This window comes from Suillus subaureus, assembly GCF_016647635.1.
Source record: "Suillus subaureus strain MN1 chromosome Unknown BJ212scaffold_27, whole genome shotgun sequence".
In the NCBI taxonomy this organism is placed as follows: Eukaryota; Fungi; Basidiomycota; class Agaricomycetes; order Boletales; family Suillaceae; genus Suillus; species Suillus subaureus.
Window position 1 is genome coordinate 492,464 of NW_024538583.1, and position 15,173 is coordinate 507,636.

Consider the following 15,173-nt stretch of genomic DNA (forward strand, 5'->3'; position numbering starts at 1 on the left):
CTCAGCAGCACCGCAACTTTAGACCAAAGAAAGACGCCCATTAGTCCATTTGCAATGTTGAGACCACAGTGGCCGCTGATGCAGTGACGATCGATAAGAACCATGAGTACTTCTAGTGTACTTAATGAGTGGCTTTGAAGAGAATAAGTGACCGCCTGAGAATCCAGGAGCAAGGTTACGTTCTGGCAGAATGAATGGAAGAGATCAACACATGATGAGTTGACACAGGTTTGTTATCATGTTACTCGGGTATCAATTTTGCGACAACGAAGGTATGAGGCATTTTACAGAATATACAGCCATGTGTTGCACTTGGAATGTCGTTTGGTAAGACGGATAAAGAGTTGAGTCCATGTCGAAGCTGGTATTCCGTGAAAAACTCCCCACCAAGTTTTGGACAAGTTTTTGACAGAGGGTATCCCAGGGCAGTTGTTGACAAGTTCAATATTGACACCGATCATATTGCGATTTTTGTGCTAGAGTTTGAGAAAAGCTAAATTCCAGACTGTCCAGCAACGTTAGACGAGGAAAGCTGCAAGGTTCGTCCGACCCTACATAAATACATCATGCATTCAGGCTGATAATTGCAATTGGGGCTAATCATCATCGAACTTGCATAGATAACCTCATCCATATAATATACATGGTCTCGCTATACATCGCCTCAGTTTTACAACTACAGCACTAATGGTCAGCCTCGTACTTAAACATGTCTACTAGTAAATGCTGTATTTGCTCAGTCACGCCGAATACTAACTGAACTTGCGCTCTTGCTTGACTGCTGAGATGACTTATGAAACGCATGATATGACTTACAGTGACGTCTGCGTGACTGCCGACCTCTGTGGGGTGCCGATTGCACCGCAAGGGATAGTACACGAGTAAGATGACTGATAGCAAGTGGAATTGCATAGGATTGTAACCGGATGCCGAAACCTGTTAAATAAACCAAATGGTTCGTCTCGATGTCCAAAATCCGAGGAAAATTATGCAGTAGAGCGCTGGATCATATAAACAGCTAGAGGTCCAGTTATGCTGTCAGCGAATCTCATGGAGAGTAATGAAGTACTGACCAGGTGCAGTCTTCTCGTGAGACTGCCACCATCGTATATCGCAGCTACCGCTTGGTTCGTCCTCCGAACATGCTAACTCAAAAACAAGGACGTCGTCCATCGCACAAGAAAGTTTTCTGTGCCAGTCCAAGCTGTCTTTCCCTGGCATTATGTTACCAAGTTTCGCGACTCGCGGCGGTCGGACGTTAAACGACAGGGTTGAAATATCAACCGGTACAGTGGCATTAAGACGGTATAATTCAAGTGTAGTTGATCGGTCCACAGGCGGAAGTGCAACGTGCAATTCGCAAATTTCCATGCCCCAGTCAATCGCCCTGAATTGAAATATCGTTGAAACCTTCTGTTCCATCAGTCTATAGAACACATAAAAATAGAAGATAAACCGACAGTTTGTGTAACATGTACTTTGCGGTCATCAGGTGAGATTGTGCCAGTACGTGTCGTGCGCATCGCAAGATAGTCATTGAAAACATGACTTGGCGCAGAATGATCCACCAAACTAACAGACATGGGGAAATTTGTGAACTCTCTCAGAATAGGAGGCGACGTCCGTTCAATCTCGTCAAATCGTATATATTGAGAAGGACGACGAAGAAGGTGGACATTCTTTCGAGTGATGAGTTCGTCTGGAGACACTGAAGAGCCTTGGAGAAAAGCAGGGGTAGAGACCAGCAACAGATTGATGAAGGTGCAGAGGATTACGACGACAAGAGGCCAATGGAGCACAGCTCGCGAAGTCTTATGCAGCTTTGCTTTGTGGTCGTCATCATTCTCAGAGTCGATGACTTCTTGTGGTGTCAGACTCAATGGTCTGTACGGCCTGGAGCTTGAGGAAAAGAACATGGTAGGGTGAACGGCTTCGACTTGAACAAGTTGAATTGATCATGGTGGCAAGGGTAATTTGAAGAGCAGTGGACGTTGTTATCCGATTAGTCTGAACGGCACTTACGTACGGTTATGTTATCAAATAGTAAGTCCATCCTGAACACATGGTGCATCCCAAAAGCAGTTTACACAAGTAACGTCGTAACTTCTTTTTGCTATTGTTTTGCTATCTATCTGCGGTTCTACCGCTACAGGCGGTGCCGGGCGCTTTCGCTCACGCAGCCATCATGCGACCTACGGCAATACCATCATTCCTCCGAGCCTCAAGAACATTGTGCCAGTAAGGTGCATCAGAATAAGATGAATTCTACTAAAGGACAGACCAAAGATGGGTTCGCCGCTACTGCGATCCGCCCAGCACATCAGAATGATATTGGACCAACTTGCTTGGCTAACCCTGGTCATGGGCAGTGTTAATCAAACTCAGTATCAGCAGGATTTCTGAACAACTTCTGATAATCAAAATGCGTTACGTGTTAAACGGTATTGGCGATTTCTTGAGGAGGACTAAGTTGGACTCGGAGATTCGGACTTCTCAGCAAGTAGTATGTCTGTCGTGGACGCGATCGCACCAGCAGAAAAGCTGAAGTACTCCTTAGCAAGGTATGTCATTCAGTTTTTCATTATCATCTCAAGTGACTAGAGTTCTTTAAGGAATCTCTGTTTGAAAGGTCTTTAAGAGGCTCAAGACGCCACCATAGATGTGTAAGTGGCTGCCTTTCCGCGTCGTAAGATCCTTATGCCCCATGCCAATTACAACGCTCATTGCTATTAGCGTCTTCAGGGTCTAAAATATCGCAGGCACTGCTCGGGGCCGTCGCTATCGAGTTGCAGAGACAACTCAACTTACTAGGTCCTATTGACTGGTCTGCAAATACTACTGGCATCATGACGCACTGGGGGTACTTTGGTTCACTTTGGGGTATCTTTGGATAAAGACACGATAACCTACATTTGAAGATGCGCGGTATTTTGACTCGGCCCATGGAAGCAGGTACCCTTCATGCGACACGTATGACTACTACTTTCTCATGTGCGGTGCCAACAGTGAGGTCTTTGGCAGACTCACTGACCATTCTCGCAACGCTTTCGGAACCGTTTCTTGTCGTCGTGTTTGGAACCTATCTTTGCTTCGCCCTCGCCATCCTCGACAATATTAATGAACTCGCTCATAACATTATCGTCTATCATCCACAGCACGTTTTTTACGGACATGTGTGGTCTGCTGTTACGCTCGGTTTAGATATTCAAGTATTGAAGTGGCCCACCATTTATCACTTTTGTACGTCCCAAATTCTCGTCATGCTATCAAGGGAGGACAATAAGCTACAGCCACGCGTTTATTTTGGTTTGATGGCCCGTGGTTATCATGTATCACGGCGTGCTTCACATGGGCACTTCATAGCAGTGTTACACTTGCTGTATATTGATTCTAGAACATCTGAGGACTCGACGATTAAACGGAAAATGGACAACTTTTAATAGCATTCTCATAGCAAATGAATGAGTATCGATAGAATATAGCAGTAAATTAACGAATGTGAGTTACTGAGGTTACATAGCGAGTGGGGGGACAAGGGATAAGCGCTGGCAATACAAATGGGACGAGAGGAAACCAATAAACCAAGCATAAGATATTACACACATTCACCTTCTTACCCCCGGCGTCCTCCCCTTTTGGGAGACACGCGAGCAGATTTTCTCGGTGGAGCGTGTGATACAGCACCGGTAGCTTCCTCCACGTCCTCGTCGTCCTCTAGATGCTCCTCCTCCACGACCATCCCAACTGCTGCTTCCTGCAACCGCGCCAGTGGCGACGAAGCACCTCCACGCCCCCGTCCCTTTGCGGCTCTGGTGCGCGTAGTGGGGCCATTCGCTTCCGGTACCCGCCGTGGCTTTTTCAGATTCCCATTCTCGATGTCTATATCCGGTAGAGGGCTTTGTGGGTCCAACTTGCGCTTCCCATTTCGCACGCCATTTGTGATTTCTTGATTGAGGGGCGCACGGGCAGATTGTTGGCGCAGATGGAGTTTGTTGAGACCCTCGGTTACCGTGGGTTCGCTTGAGCCATCAGTCATCTCTGCATCTTCGTCGAGCGAGGAGACGCAGGAAGCACCATCTTGGATAGATGCGACGGAGGAATCGGTAATAGCGCGAGGCTGAAGATGGGAGAGTGTTGGAACGTCGGCAAGCCATGGGTGAGTGCAGGCTGCGCTCAGAGACATACGATCCCGAGGGTCATGCTCGAGCAACCTCTCAATGAAGTTCCTTGCTATTCGATCGCACACCCGTAAATCAGCGTGTTGCAAAAATTGGTAGGGAAAGCATACCCAGCGGAGAAACATCTACATTATCTAAAGTGCTCCACTGAATCGTGCGTCCTGCGATCCTGACCTTGAGATCACGCTGATTCTCGTCTTCGATGAAGGGGCTTGACAATGTAAACCTGTGAAAAACACCTCCAGTTCAGCAAACAAGGGCATGGTATACGCAGGTCTCATGCTAACATGCAAAATACGATCACCCCAACGCTCCAACTGTCAACAAGGTGATCATAGCCTTCCTGGTTTTGCTGAGTCACAACTTCGGGGGCGAGATATGCGGGTGTGCCGCACATAGTCTGCGGGGCATAGGCCCATCAGTGATATGTTAGGGTACCAAAAATGGGATTACTGACTCTGAGGAAAGTGACGCTATCGACAACCTTGGCGAGACCGAAGTCGGCAACTTTGACGGTGGGGGGATTTTCCGTAGTTAGCAGCACGTTCTAAATAGCCGACATTCATAATGGAATCAACCGCTTCAAGGGAAATCCATTACCTCGGGCTTCAGGTCACGGTGCGCGATCCCCTTGCTATGGATGTACTTTGAACGGAAGACAGAGGTCAGGGGATTTACGGTATCACATAGCGAGTTGACTCACTGCAAGGGCATCGCAAACTTGCGCGATTATGTGGACAGCCAGCGGCTCCTCTGAAAATAACCCTGAGAATCACCAAGCGTCGACAAACCGAATAACATACTAAGGCCGCCCTCTCTTAATATGTAATCAAGTAAATCTCCTCCATCGACAAATTCGAGAACGAGATCTACACAATTGATCAGCCTAGATTAGTAGGGTATGCCAATTATACGCACTGATACTATTGTCTTCAAAAAAGGCTTCCTTCATCTGGCAGATATTCCGATGATGGAGCCGTTCCAAAATACTGATCTCTCGCGCAAATGACGTTTCATTGTTGTTGGCAGTGGCGCGCTTGACCTTATGGTCTTGGATGATCTTGATGGCATACCACTGACCCGTTGCACGCGACACAGCCTTCATGACAGTTGCAAATGACCCCTTGCCGATCTCGTGGCTGATGTCATATTGAGCATGAAGGCCGCCCTGCGGGGGACCGGCGGCGGTGTGCCGGTAAATGAATCCTGAAAAATGCGTCGATAAGCGAAAGATCAACACGAATGTAAATAACTAACGATAGTCTTCAAGGTCCCCGGGTTGGGCATGGGGAGAACCGAAAGCAATCTCATTGCCTTCCTTGAGGACTGCGGTTTTGTCCTTTCCAATCTTGACACCGTTAATCTGCAAATCTTACCATCAAACAGTGATCATTAGGCTACGTTACTGATGCGTACCCAAGTACCATTGCTGGAGGTGTCGAGAACAGTCACTGCAGAGTTTTTGTCCTCCTTTCCATCCCAGGTGATTCGGCAGTGCTTATTGCCTACAACACGACGCGTCAATATGCAGCATCGAACGCGCTAGAAAGCGCCACTAAGCCACGCTAGACACTCACTGACTTTGCTCCCAGGGAGAATGATATCATTGTCGGGAGCCCTTCCTACTGAAGCTGCGGGCTGAACTTTCCAAAGATCGAGGCGGCGAAGCAAGTTGCTGCATGGCTGAAGGTAGCCCCACAGATGGCTATTGGTATTTGCAGAATTCGGTTGAGACGCGTGCTGGGTGGATTGGGTAGCTTGTTGCGTTCTCTTCGACCATAGAATCATCGAGGGGCATCAATTCGTTAGGGATCTCTGCAGGTGATGATTGGATCATGATGTCTAGTGAGACTGTTTGCTCTTCGATTTACGTGTTGAGTGAGGGGTGTTTGAGAAGGTAGGTTCGAAAAGCAAGTTTATATAGGCTGTCAATGAGTTTCCTGTGAGTGGTATCTTTGAAGAATTGCTTCACTCGTCTGAGCACCCACAGCAACAAAGGGCTACAAGCGATAAAAACCAACAAAGTCCTCGAATTAGAAGCGGAAAACCAAGGAAACGTGCGTAAGCGGACGCGCTTTGATGATGCTTTGGCCGTCGTCGTCGTTAGAAGGAGAAAGATAGGAAAAGAGAATTCCACGGAAACGAGTTTTTTTGCGCAAAAGGATCAAGTTCAAGCACAAAGCAGCGCAAACCGTTAGACGGTGGCTTTCACGCGGGTGCGATATTAATGACCCCAGTTTACTCAGACGACGCGACAAAAGCATAACACGTGCCCAACTCAATTACGCGACTAAAAGCGGTGTCCGAATTTTCAATTGAATTCAAGGCAAACTAGGACCTCGCATAGGCTCGCACTGCCCTTTTTTTTATCTTAGACTTCGAGTCTAGGCCAGGGGACTGATCTCAAGAAACAAATTAGTGTTTCTTCGTCATCGTAGATAAGTGGTGGGGCTACAGTCATAATGCGACAAAAAAACCGCGATCGAGGGCACTAATAGGAGGGGAGGTCTGAACATCAACAAACTGAGGTAAAAAGATCAGTAACCACGAGGGTCCAGATCAAACGCTGGAGATCGAAAGTGTCGCGCAAAGATTTAAGAAACCACTCCCCAAGTAGAGCATGTCAAATCGCATCTTCTGAGTCCCACCTCGAAACCTTCTGCAGTGGGGGATAATAATAATGCTTGAACTTCTTCGTCTCGTTCCTTTTCTGCTTTGGCATAAGCTCCTCCAGTAGCTCCGCACGCTCACGGTCTTCGTCCTTCTCAGAGACATAGAACCACCTGGCCTGCTTTGCCCCGTCCGTCCCACTACTTTGAACCTTTTCGAACATTCCGCATCGCTCGCGCCCCGCTTCAAGCATGGCTGGAATGATGTTAAGCCACTCTTTTTTATTGTGTTTTGTTTTGAGATGAGGGTGCATTTTTGTAATGACAGTGTGAAGAGCAAGCGGGTCCATAGACGAGGCACGCGATGTGGTGAGAGCCTCTACAAGCATGCCTGTAAGCTCAACTTGCTCTGGATCAAGGAGTGCCGGCGCAGTGGAGGAATTTTCGGCCTTCGTCGTGGAAAGCTCGGAACCATTGTGTGATTGAGGCTCGTCACAAATGCGAGTAACTTGTGTGCGCAAATCCTCTTCAGAAGGTTTTGATTTGAGACACGAGCGGGATCGTGACCGTGATTTGCCAACTGTAATTTTCTCCTTCGCACTCGAGGAAGTTTTATGCTGTCGTTGTTTGCGCCTGGGTCCCTGGTCCGTATCACGGTCCACATCCTCTGAAAGCCGAGGCTTCTTCTGTGCAGGCGCAACAGATGAAACGGAGTCCTCCCGCTTCAGTCCTTGTTTTAGCTTGGGCTCAGGCTGGGGCCTTGATGGCTCTTTCGTCAAACCGACGCCTTTGTCTGGAGAATTGGGACACGACATGCTGCTCCTACGTGCAGTCTGAGGCTGCGGCTGTGACACGCTGCTCCCCTGCACGAACTCCTCGTCACTAAAACTCAGTCGTGGCTTCTTCACCGTCTTCAAAGGAGAATGTGGGATGACGGTAGAGGTGGTAAGGAGTGGGTCAACCGGATTCATGCCTGTTGATACTACAGCGACACTCGAAACGCGAATTTGCATAGACTGCGAAGTAGCGTTGTCGCATTGATCGACTTGTGCGTCGACCACACCAGTAGATGTCGTATTTCTGGCTGCAAGCCCCATTTCTTCTTCACTCAAGTGAGGTGGGTGAGTGATGGCGGACGGAATATTAGTGTATGCACTAAGCCCTAGTAGCGTGTTTGTAGGCGAATGCGGATACGATCGCGAAGGCTCGATCTCAGTGGTGGAAGTCGGGGTAATAGTGTTAATGTGGGCAGGCACAGTGAGGGAAAGTTTAAGAGGCTGATGGGTTGCCTCGTTCGTACAGGAAGAGGGGCACGCGATTGAGGCTGCGTTTGACGCATGTTCCGAGGCTAATAGTAAGGGACCCTCGGAGTCGGAGGTAGGAACGTCACGTGGCGTGATGTTTGCTGAATGGCTGTTTTGCTGCTTGGGATCCAACTACACAGCACGCATACACATATTCAATCGCAAGGAAACGGATTGAGATACCGGAATTAAAGAACTCACGTCATCTGAATTGCAATCGTCGTCGAGGACAATATCATCATCGATTAATGCACAATCGTCCGGCTGCGACGGTGCCAGTGACATCGGGGACGTAGGTGGAGATGACGGAGGAAGGGGCGAAAGACTACGATAGTCCTCGATATCATTGCTGTCGCTGGCTGCAAGAAATGGGGAGCTTGACGGATCATCCTTTACTCCACTCGTCGATTGCCTTCGGACAAAATCACGGAATTCCAACAAAGGGGACTTCACGTCTCGAGTATTGCTTTTCACAGGGGTTGAATGCCCCCTGTGGGGGCGTATTGGACTGGACGTAAACGACTTGGCATTGTACGTTCGAGGTATGACTGGACTGCTCAGCCAGCGACCACGTTCGGAGGATGTAGCAAAGAATGTCCGGCGCAGATGAATATCCATGCTTTCGGGGTCGCACCCAACGTCTTCCGGTACATCACGTGCCGGATAAGGCGGGCCAAGCCAAGCGAGTAAGTCATCGCCACGATAAGGCTCGGAATCCACCATCTCATCATCACTGTCTGGATAACTTCCGTACTTGTCGGACACCTGCTGGTGTGTCATATACTTGGAAGTGCGACTCCGATGGTAGAAAGGCGTTGGTGAACCTGGCGCATCATCAAACTCCAGGTGAGATTCTTCATATGAATTTGAAATTGTGAACGCGAATGCGAATAACGAGTGGCGATGTACTTTGGAGGGGATGAGCGTATCGGCGTCGAAAGTGGTGATGACGAGGGTAACGGAGATGTCACGGGTGACGGAGAATCTAGACCATTGTCATCCGGCTCGCATAAAGAAGGCGCATTGATAGAGGCTGAGGAACTTTTCCTCCGAAGCTTTGCTGGGAGGCTGGGAGGAGGAGAGACCGACCACTTATATGCGGAGGACATGGCGGTAAACAGTCAAGAGCGTATGAGTCACGTGGAGACGCGTTCGTATATGGTCAACGCGTTTTACGACGGAGTTTGAAAACATGTCGTCTACGGCCCGACGATAAGTTGCTTTTCAAATTGATTGTTATCATTGACCAGGCCTAATGCATTAATGATTGATTATCACCGTCACGACTCATCATCAATGCACAGTCACAGATGCCTGCCTGAGACAATGGCCAGTCCGATACCCTAGTTGCGCTACTAGTATGTTCGCATCCGCAGCTCGAGGTGAATGATCTCCTAGTCAGACTGTCCAAGTATGGGTCTATCTTTGACAAATTGACTAAGAGACATCTCCAGCCAACCCCCTTCACGCACCTGCTCCGCTCTATTAATGTGCGTGGAGGTGTCAAGAGATTATGAGACCTTGAAGCCCCCACACGCAACAAGGGCGTCTACGCTTAGCACCACTACGAGTCTACGAGCTCGATATCCTCCACCTTCATTCGTTCAAGAATTCGTTCGTGCTTTATACGTTTCGTACCAACTTCGGAAGCTGAAGACACGTCATACAAAAATTTTCGGTGTCTGGAAAGTTTACTAAAAAGGACCAAGAGGGCCAGGAACCTGAAGGTGTGTGCTACTGAAATCGTTCCAGGAAAGAAAATGATTCAGTGATTGTGCTTTGTTCGCAATGATATTTATAATGTATTCATTTGGAAATGTCCTTTCGATGGTCACATCTATTTCCCAATGCTACTATGCGCATCCCTTTCAGCCACTTGCCCCGTGTCTGTTGTTATCTAAGACTTGACGACGAATGATTTGCTTGATTTATGCTCGTACCCTCTTTATATTTCCACGTAAATTCGGAGGGTGAATAGTTGCCTCCAGAATGTGATTCGGTACTCACTTAAGGACTAATTTATGATCAAGCGAGTTACTTATATAAACATTGTAGGGTTGAAAAAAACGAGAGGATAAAAGCGTCGCAGCCAATGATACAGCGGCGCCGTGAATGAAGGGAATCTTTTATCCCTTTTTCCTGGCAACGAGCCTAATAGCAATAAAATATGTAAAGAATATAATGATACACTAATGAGTGTGATTCGCCGGTAGGGTTGTTTCGGTCTTTAAACAACGGCGACGTATCTATCACCGAGCAGCATTGATGATAGAGTCGAGGAGCATGTTGTTATAATCACCACCAGCTTCCCACATCGCGAAACCGCGCAGTCCGGTGTTCTTAATATACTTGCCCTTGGCAGCATACGATTCGACATTGTCGAAGGAGACCATAATTTGTGAGGTCTCATTGTACACATACGGCTGTAAAAGTAATGAATTGAGCACTCCTCCTTCAGGGTGGATATATATATATATATATTTACCGTCTGACTGCAGGTGTCGTATCTGTAGTAGATGCCACCAGCAACCTTGCCTTCTTTGGTAAGGAAACCGCCGTCAATGAGGCCCCAGAAGTCGAAACTGCCACCTGGGCCCTCGTAAACGCCACAGGCATCAACAGAACCAGTGTTATCCCATGTATCGCCCAAGGGCTGGTTCGAGGCGTTGAAGGAGGGGTATGCAACTAGTTCCTTCTTGCCAGGTGCGAAGGCGTCAGAGGGGGCGACGGCGAACGAGTGACCATAGGCAGGAACGCCGAGCACGATCTTGTTGACTGGCATCCCTGCATTCGTCCAAGCCTTGACTGCAGAAACACCAGAACCCTGTTGTTGCGCGGATGTAGTGCAGGTGTCGTTCAATGGTGAGTTGGGCCCCACATTCTGGAGCCAAGAGCCCCAGACGTCGTAATTCATCACAGCGATGTAATCGAGTACCTTCGCAAACCCACTGACATCAGGAGAAGGATTTCCAGTAGCATCATTGAAGGGTACGAGAGACACGGCAGCCGAGAGGGTGAGTTTTGCTGCTACTGGGTTTCGGCGAAGCTCTTGGAGGAATGCGAGGAAGTTTGCCGTGTCATTCGCGCTAAGGGTGTTGCAGCCGATTCCCTGATGGTTTGGGTACTCCCAGCTATTGAAAATCAGGGCCAGCACATAGTGTCGGAGTTACAAGAATCAACCTACTCAAACTGGATGCCGTCGAGATTGTACTGTGAAGCAAATTTTGCAACAGTCTGGACAAATGCCGTCCGATTTTTGGCAGTGGCAAGGTTGGAAGAGAACCAAATACTCCCAGTCCAGCCTCCGACAGCAACATGGGCCTCAACACCCTGCGCATGGGTTAGACATTGACTGTAGGAGCGATAAATTCTTATTTGCTTACATGTGCATGGGCCTCAGAGACGAACTGAGGAAGCAACTCGCCATCGGAGCCTACCAAGCTCAGATTGGTGACATCCTGAGTTGTCTCTCTAAGAGAGAAAAAACATGATCACGTGAATCGCCTCATCGAAGTTTATCGGAGACAGGCAACTTACGCAAATGAGTAGTATAGTGTGTTGTACTTCTCCCAGCTAATTGAAGAGAGCGGAAACCCTTCAGTGGCGTGCCATCCGGCGTACCAGGCTGCTGCGATGGGTGTGGTGGAACGCGCAGCAATAGAACGAGCGGCAATGGAATGGGCGGCAGTGTTGGAATGGGCGGCAAACGGGTTCGCGCTTACAACGGACAAGGCAAAAAGAGGTAAAACGAGGGTAGATAGCATGACGAGATGCTTGAGAGACTTAGGGAATTGTAATCGTGACGGCTTCTTATAGCTTTTCCGCCCGCCTGAGTGAAACCAAAATCGAACTAGGTTTAGAAGTTGTTGCGTTGGAAGCCAGATAGTTAATATATGCGATTGGCATCAATTGCGATCTTGCGGTATGGGTCTGTACCATGGAAGCGGTCCTCGGTTATCACAATTTGGTTTCCCGATGTTTTCGAGAGAAGATGACGGCCGACACAATATGCGAGGATTTATGTACGAGGATCCAGAAACAGCGACTTCATAGCGTAAAATATATGACAATACTCTACACGGAATTACTGGTGGATCAGTTCAAATCCCATCTCATAACATTGCCTGAAAAACGTACAATGTCAGTCAAAGAACGTATGGTCTTTATGCCCTCCTTGTCATTCGGTGGGTGGACCGGGGTTAAACGCTACTGGCCTGATCCGCTAGGCAAAATTACCCAGGACTACCTGCTCAGCAGGGAAATATATTCAGCCACAGTGAAGCAGTGATCAAGGTAAACTTTTTTAAGTGCTGAATTCATAACACAAGAACGAAGGAACGTACAACTTCTGCCTATGGAGACTAATTCACGTGGCAGGCCGCACTGAGCAGGACGTGGCAAAAATATCCGCATCAAAAAACTTTTCAGTTGTTTACCGGTATATCGTGTACAAAGGAGATAGGTCCCCAACGCGAGGAATCACCGACGGCCGTGCGCATCATAGTCTATCATAGTGGCACCGGCATTTCGTTAAACCGTGCCACGAGGTGCCACGACGACGAAATAATTCGTTGCCGAAAGTAATGATGACATCGCGGAACGGAAAGATCGGGTTGAACGGACAAACAGAAAGTGGGTAATACTTATTTAATCGGAGCAATACATCACGTAGTAATCAGAGAGGAGCGGGGGGTCGGACCAGCCCACGTAAGTATGCTAAGAGCAGAATATTTCGATTCCATCTACCCTCCGAGGCTATCCAGCATCCGCGCTTGTTACTCAGCGCTCAGCCGCTGTGCCTGTTCGGATGGTGTCGGAGGGGAGGATATTCTGGGGTCGAAATGTCCGAGGTCCCGCTGCGTGCAGTTGGGGAAAAGAACAGTCTCGGTAATCTGTAGGCTGTCAATGAGGTCACACTATATAAGCCATCGTGCAGATCTGTGGTTGAGATAAATGATCGCACCACGAACAACTTCAAATTGTATGCTCCATACTAAGTTGACTAGAATCAAGCAGCCAGATGATGTTATAGCTATCCTCGTTCAAAGGGCATCATAATAAAAACAGAACGCGAAGTGCCCATATCAACGTCAAGTCATCGTATAACTTGCCATCATGAGGGAGCCGTGGGAGTGTCGCGCACGGGCCAGGTCGAAAAGATATATAAACCTTACACCCGACACATTGAATCCTTAGAACATACTCAGCTAGGATCTATTTTATAGAAACTAACTCGAGTCTCGCATGTTTACACATGCCACATCCTTCAAATCCACTCGATGACAATCGCGCTCTCTCGTTCGACAGAGAACATGGCCTTCGCGTTTACGTGGGGTTTCGAGGACGTTTGGTTCTGTCCTTCACGCGACTGCTTGCAGTCTAGTGGACCGGAGCCAGCGAGTAGAGCGTCTGTCTGATGGATTTCTATTTGTATAACGGTTTACTTGTATGCTGTGTAGCCAAATTTGATTTGCTCAATGGTTTTTTTTTTGACGATATTTGAATATAAAACTCAGGACGCCTATAGGATACAAAGTCTTCTGATTTTTCTTGGGCAGTCCATCAGCTAGCATCTGTAAACCATCGCTCTGAAGTTCCAAAGAAAATATTACTGAAAGGTGGCTTGAGGAAGTATGTGGAAGCACTCAAAGATTGTTCATGGCAGATACAGGTCCTTTTGGGTTTGAATGCAGATGGATTTACCCTTGCAAGGCGCGAAACGTACCGAACGCCATCTGGAAACTCATCGCTACCATTAAACCATAGGCATTGAGGTGAAATTCGTGTTTGAAATATGGCGAACATATACACCACATACGGGAGGGGGACCATGATGTCATATTTTGCATGTCAAAAGATGTAAAAGGAGAGGAAGCAAAGCATGCACATCGAGAATTATATCGTGTACGACGCCTAATCCCACCCGCTAGTGGTGGTGGGTTCCGCTCCCCATCCACCTGAAGCAGGCTCCGCTGACCAATCGGTGGTGGGTGCAGCATCTGCTGCCCAGTCGAGAGCACCTGAAATACATAGATAAATATAGGTAATATCACGGCGCGGCACCTGTACTCACCACCGTCTTGGGCGACAAGAGCAGGGTTGATCGAGCCTGGCTGAGGAGCGGATGGGACGTCCCACTCCGACAGACCACCAGCCTGGGCCTCTGGCTCGGCAGCGGCAAGCTTAGCCTGTGCTTCCTCCTGTTGTTGCCTCTCCACTTCTTCAGGGTCACGGTAGAAGAACATGTCAACCATCACATTCCAGCCATCAGGAGTGCGAGGGATCGTCCCACGAAGCCTCAACACCTCCCGTGCGAGCAACCACCAAATCAAACCAATAGAATGGCGAGTCTTGTTGTTCGTGGGGATGGCAACGTCAACGAACTTGAGGGGTGCATCCGTGTCGCAAAGAGCAATGACGGGGATGTTAACGTACGATGCCTCGCGAATCGCCTGGTGGTCAACGCGAGGGTCGGTGACGATGATAAGACGGGGCTCTTTGAAAGAGCGGGTGATGTAGTTCGTGAAGGAACCAGGGGTGAAACGGCCGGCAATGGCTTGTGCGCCGGTGTTGGCAGCAAATTTGAGAACTGCACGGTGTCCGTAGGGGCGAGCAGAGATGACACAAACGTCGTTGGGGTTCTCGACAGCGGCGATCACACGTGCGGCAAAGACAAGCTTCTCCCAAGTCTTGCCAATGTTGAGAATGTGGATGCCTGTGCACACAAGAGTTCAAGATAGCGCAAGTAGAATTCGTGCATGAGAGGCGAGAACATGATTTTGAGAGTGGACTAACCGTCAACGCGGCGCTTCCAGACATAAGGCTCCATCTGCTTATCGCAATTTTTTGTGCCAATGTGACATTGCGCTGCCAGGAGGAGCTGGATCTCCTCGTCAGTTGCGCTCAGGACGGAGGGAAGTTTTGACGACATGATGGGCCTGGACACAGTAGTAAAGATCAGTATAATGTTCGTCGTTTGAGATATAGCCCATATATTCCACCAATATCATACATGCATCCGCCTTCTACATCGTCAATCCACCCGATCCAGCAACGAAAACCTCGCAAATTGGAACAATGAG

General features: G+C 48.5%; 6 protein-coding genes across 6 annotated transcripts; all 6 read right to left on the bottom strand.

Moving 5' to 3' along the window:
• Positions 1-539: 539 nt before the first annotated feature.
• On the bottom strand, positions 540-1,916 carry BJ212DRAFT_1520413 (uncharacterized protein; the record flags this gene model as incomplete). Its single annotated transcript, XM_041341699.1, has 2 exons — positions 540-1,410; positions 1,461-1,916. 2 exons carry the CDS (start codon positions 1,914-1,916, stop codon positions 1,039-1,041), a joined length of 828 nt encoding a protein of 275 aa, XP_041190493.1. The 3' UTR covers positions 540-1,038.
• A 1,697-nt stretch (positions 1,917-3,613) lies between these two features.
• BJ212DRAFT_1448276 (kinase-like domain-containing protein) lies at positions 3,614-5,966 on the bottom strand (the record flags this gene model as incomplete). Its single annotated transcript, XM_041338518.1, has 11 exons — positions 3,614-4,230; positions 4,289-4,404; positions 4,466-4,578; positions 4,636-4,725; positions 4,779-4,823; positions 4,882-4,943; positions 4,982-5,047; positions 5,097-5,384; positions 5,436-5,541; positions 5,595-5,683; positions 5,756-5,966. The coding sequence occupies 11 exons, from the start codon at positions 5,964-5,966 to the stop codon at positions 3,614-3,616; spliced, it is 1,803 nt and encodes a 600-aa protein (XP_041190494.1).
• An 835-nt stretch (positions 5,967-6,801) lies between these two features.
• Positions 6,802-7,188, bottom strand: BJ212DRAFT_1203129 (uncharacterized protein; the record flags this gene model as incomplete). Its single annotated transcript, XM_041329108.1, has 1 exon — positions 6,802-7,188. A coding segment is annotated over one exon (387 nt), but the record flags the coding sequence as incomplete, so codon positions are not given.
• Positions 7,189-8,053: 865 nt separating this feature from the next.
• Positions 8,054-9,299, bottom strand: BJ212DRAFT_478854 (uncharacterized protein). The gene has a single exon (XM_041343306.1). The coding sequence runs from the start codon at positions 8,869-8,871 to the stop codon at positions 8,224-8,226; it is 648 nt and encodes a 215-aa protein (XP_041190496.1). The 5' UTR covers positions 8,872-9,299; the 3' UTR covers positions 8,054-8,223.
• Positions 9,300-10,064: 765 nt separating this feature from the next.
• Positions 10,065-12,069, bottom strand: BJ212DRAFT_478951 (glycoside hydrolase family 18 protein). Its single transcript, XM_041343307.1, has 5 exons — positions 11,629-12,069; positions 11,475-11,562; positions 11,276-11,421; positions 10,577-11,222; positions 10,065-10,514 (listed from the first exon to the last, which is right to left on the bottom strand). The coding sequence occupies exons 1-5, from the start codon at positions 11,853-11,855 to the stop codon at positions 10,341-10,343; spliced, it is 1,281 nt and encodes a 426-aa protein (XP_041190497.1). The 5' UTR covers positions 11,856-12,069; the 3' UTR covers positions 10,065-10,340.
• Positions 12,070-14,004: 1,935 nt separating this feature from the next.
• Positions 14,005-15,022, bottom strand: BJ212DRAFT_1277133 (ribosomal protein S2, flavodoxin-like domain-containing protein; the record flags this gene model as incomplete). The annotated part of the gene is made up of 3 exons (XM_041331336.1): positions 14,005-14,111; positions 14,165-14,806; positions 14,887-15,022. 3 exons carry the CDS (start codon positions 15,020-15,022, stop codon positions 14,005-14,007), a joined length of 885 nt encoding a protein of 294 aa, XP_041190498.1.
• Between the last annotated feature and the right edge of the window lie 151 nt (positions 15,023-15,173).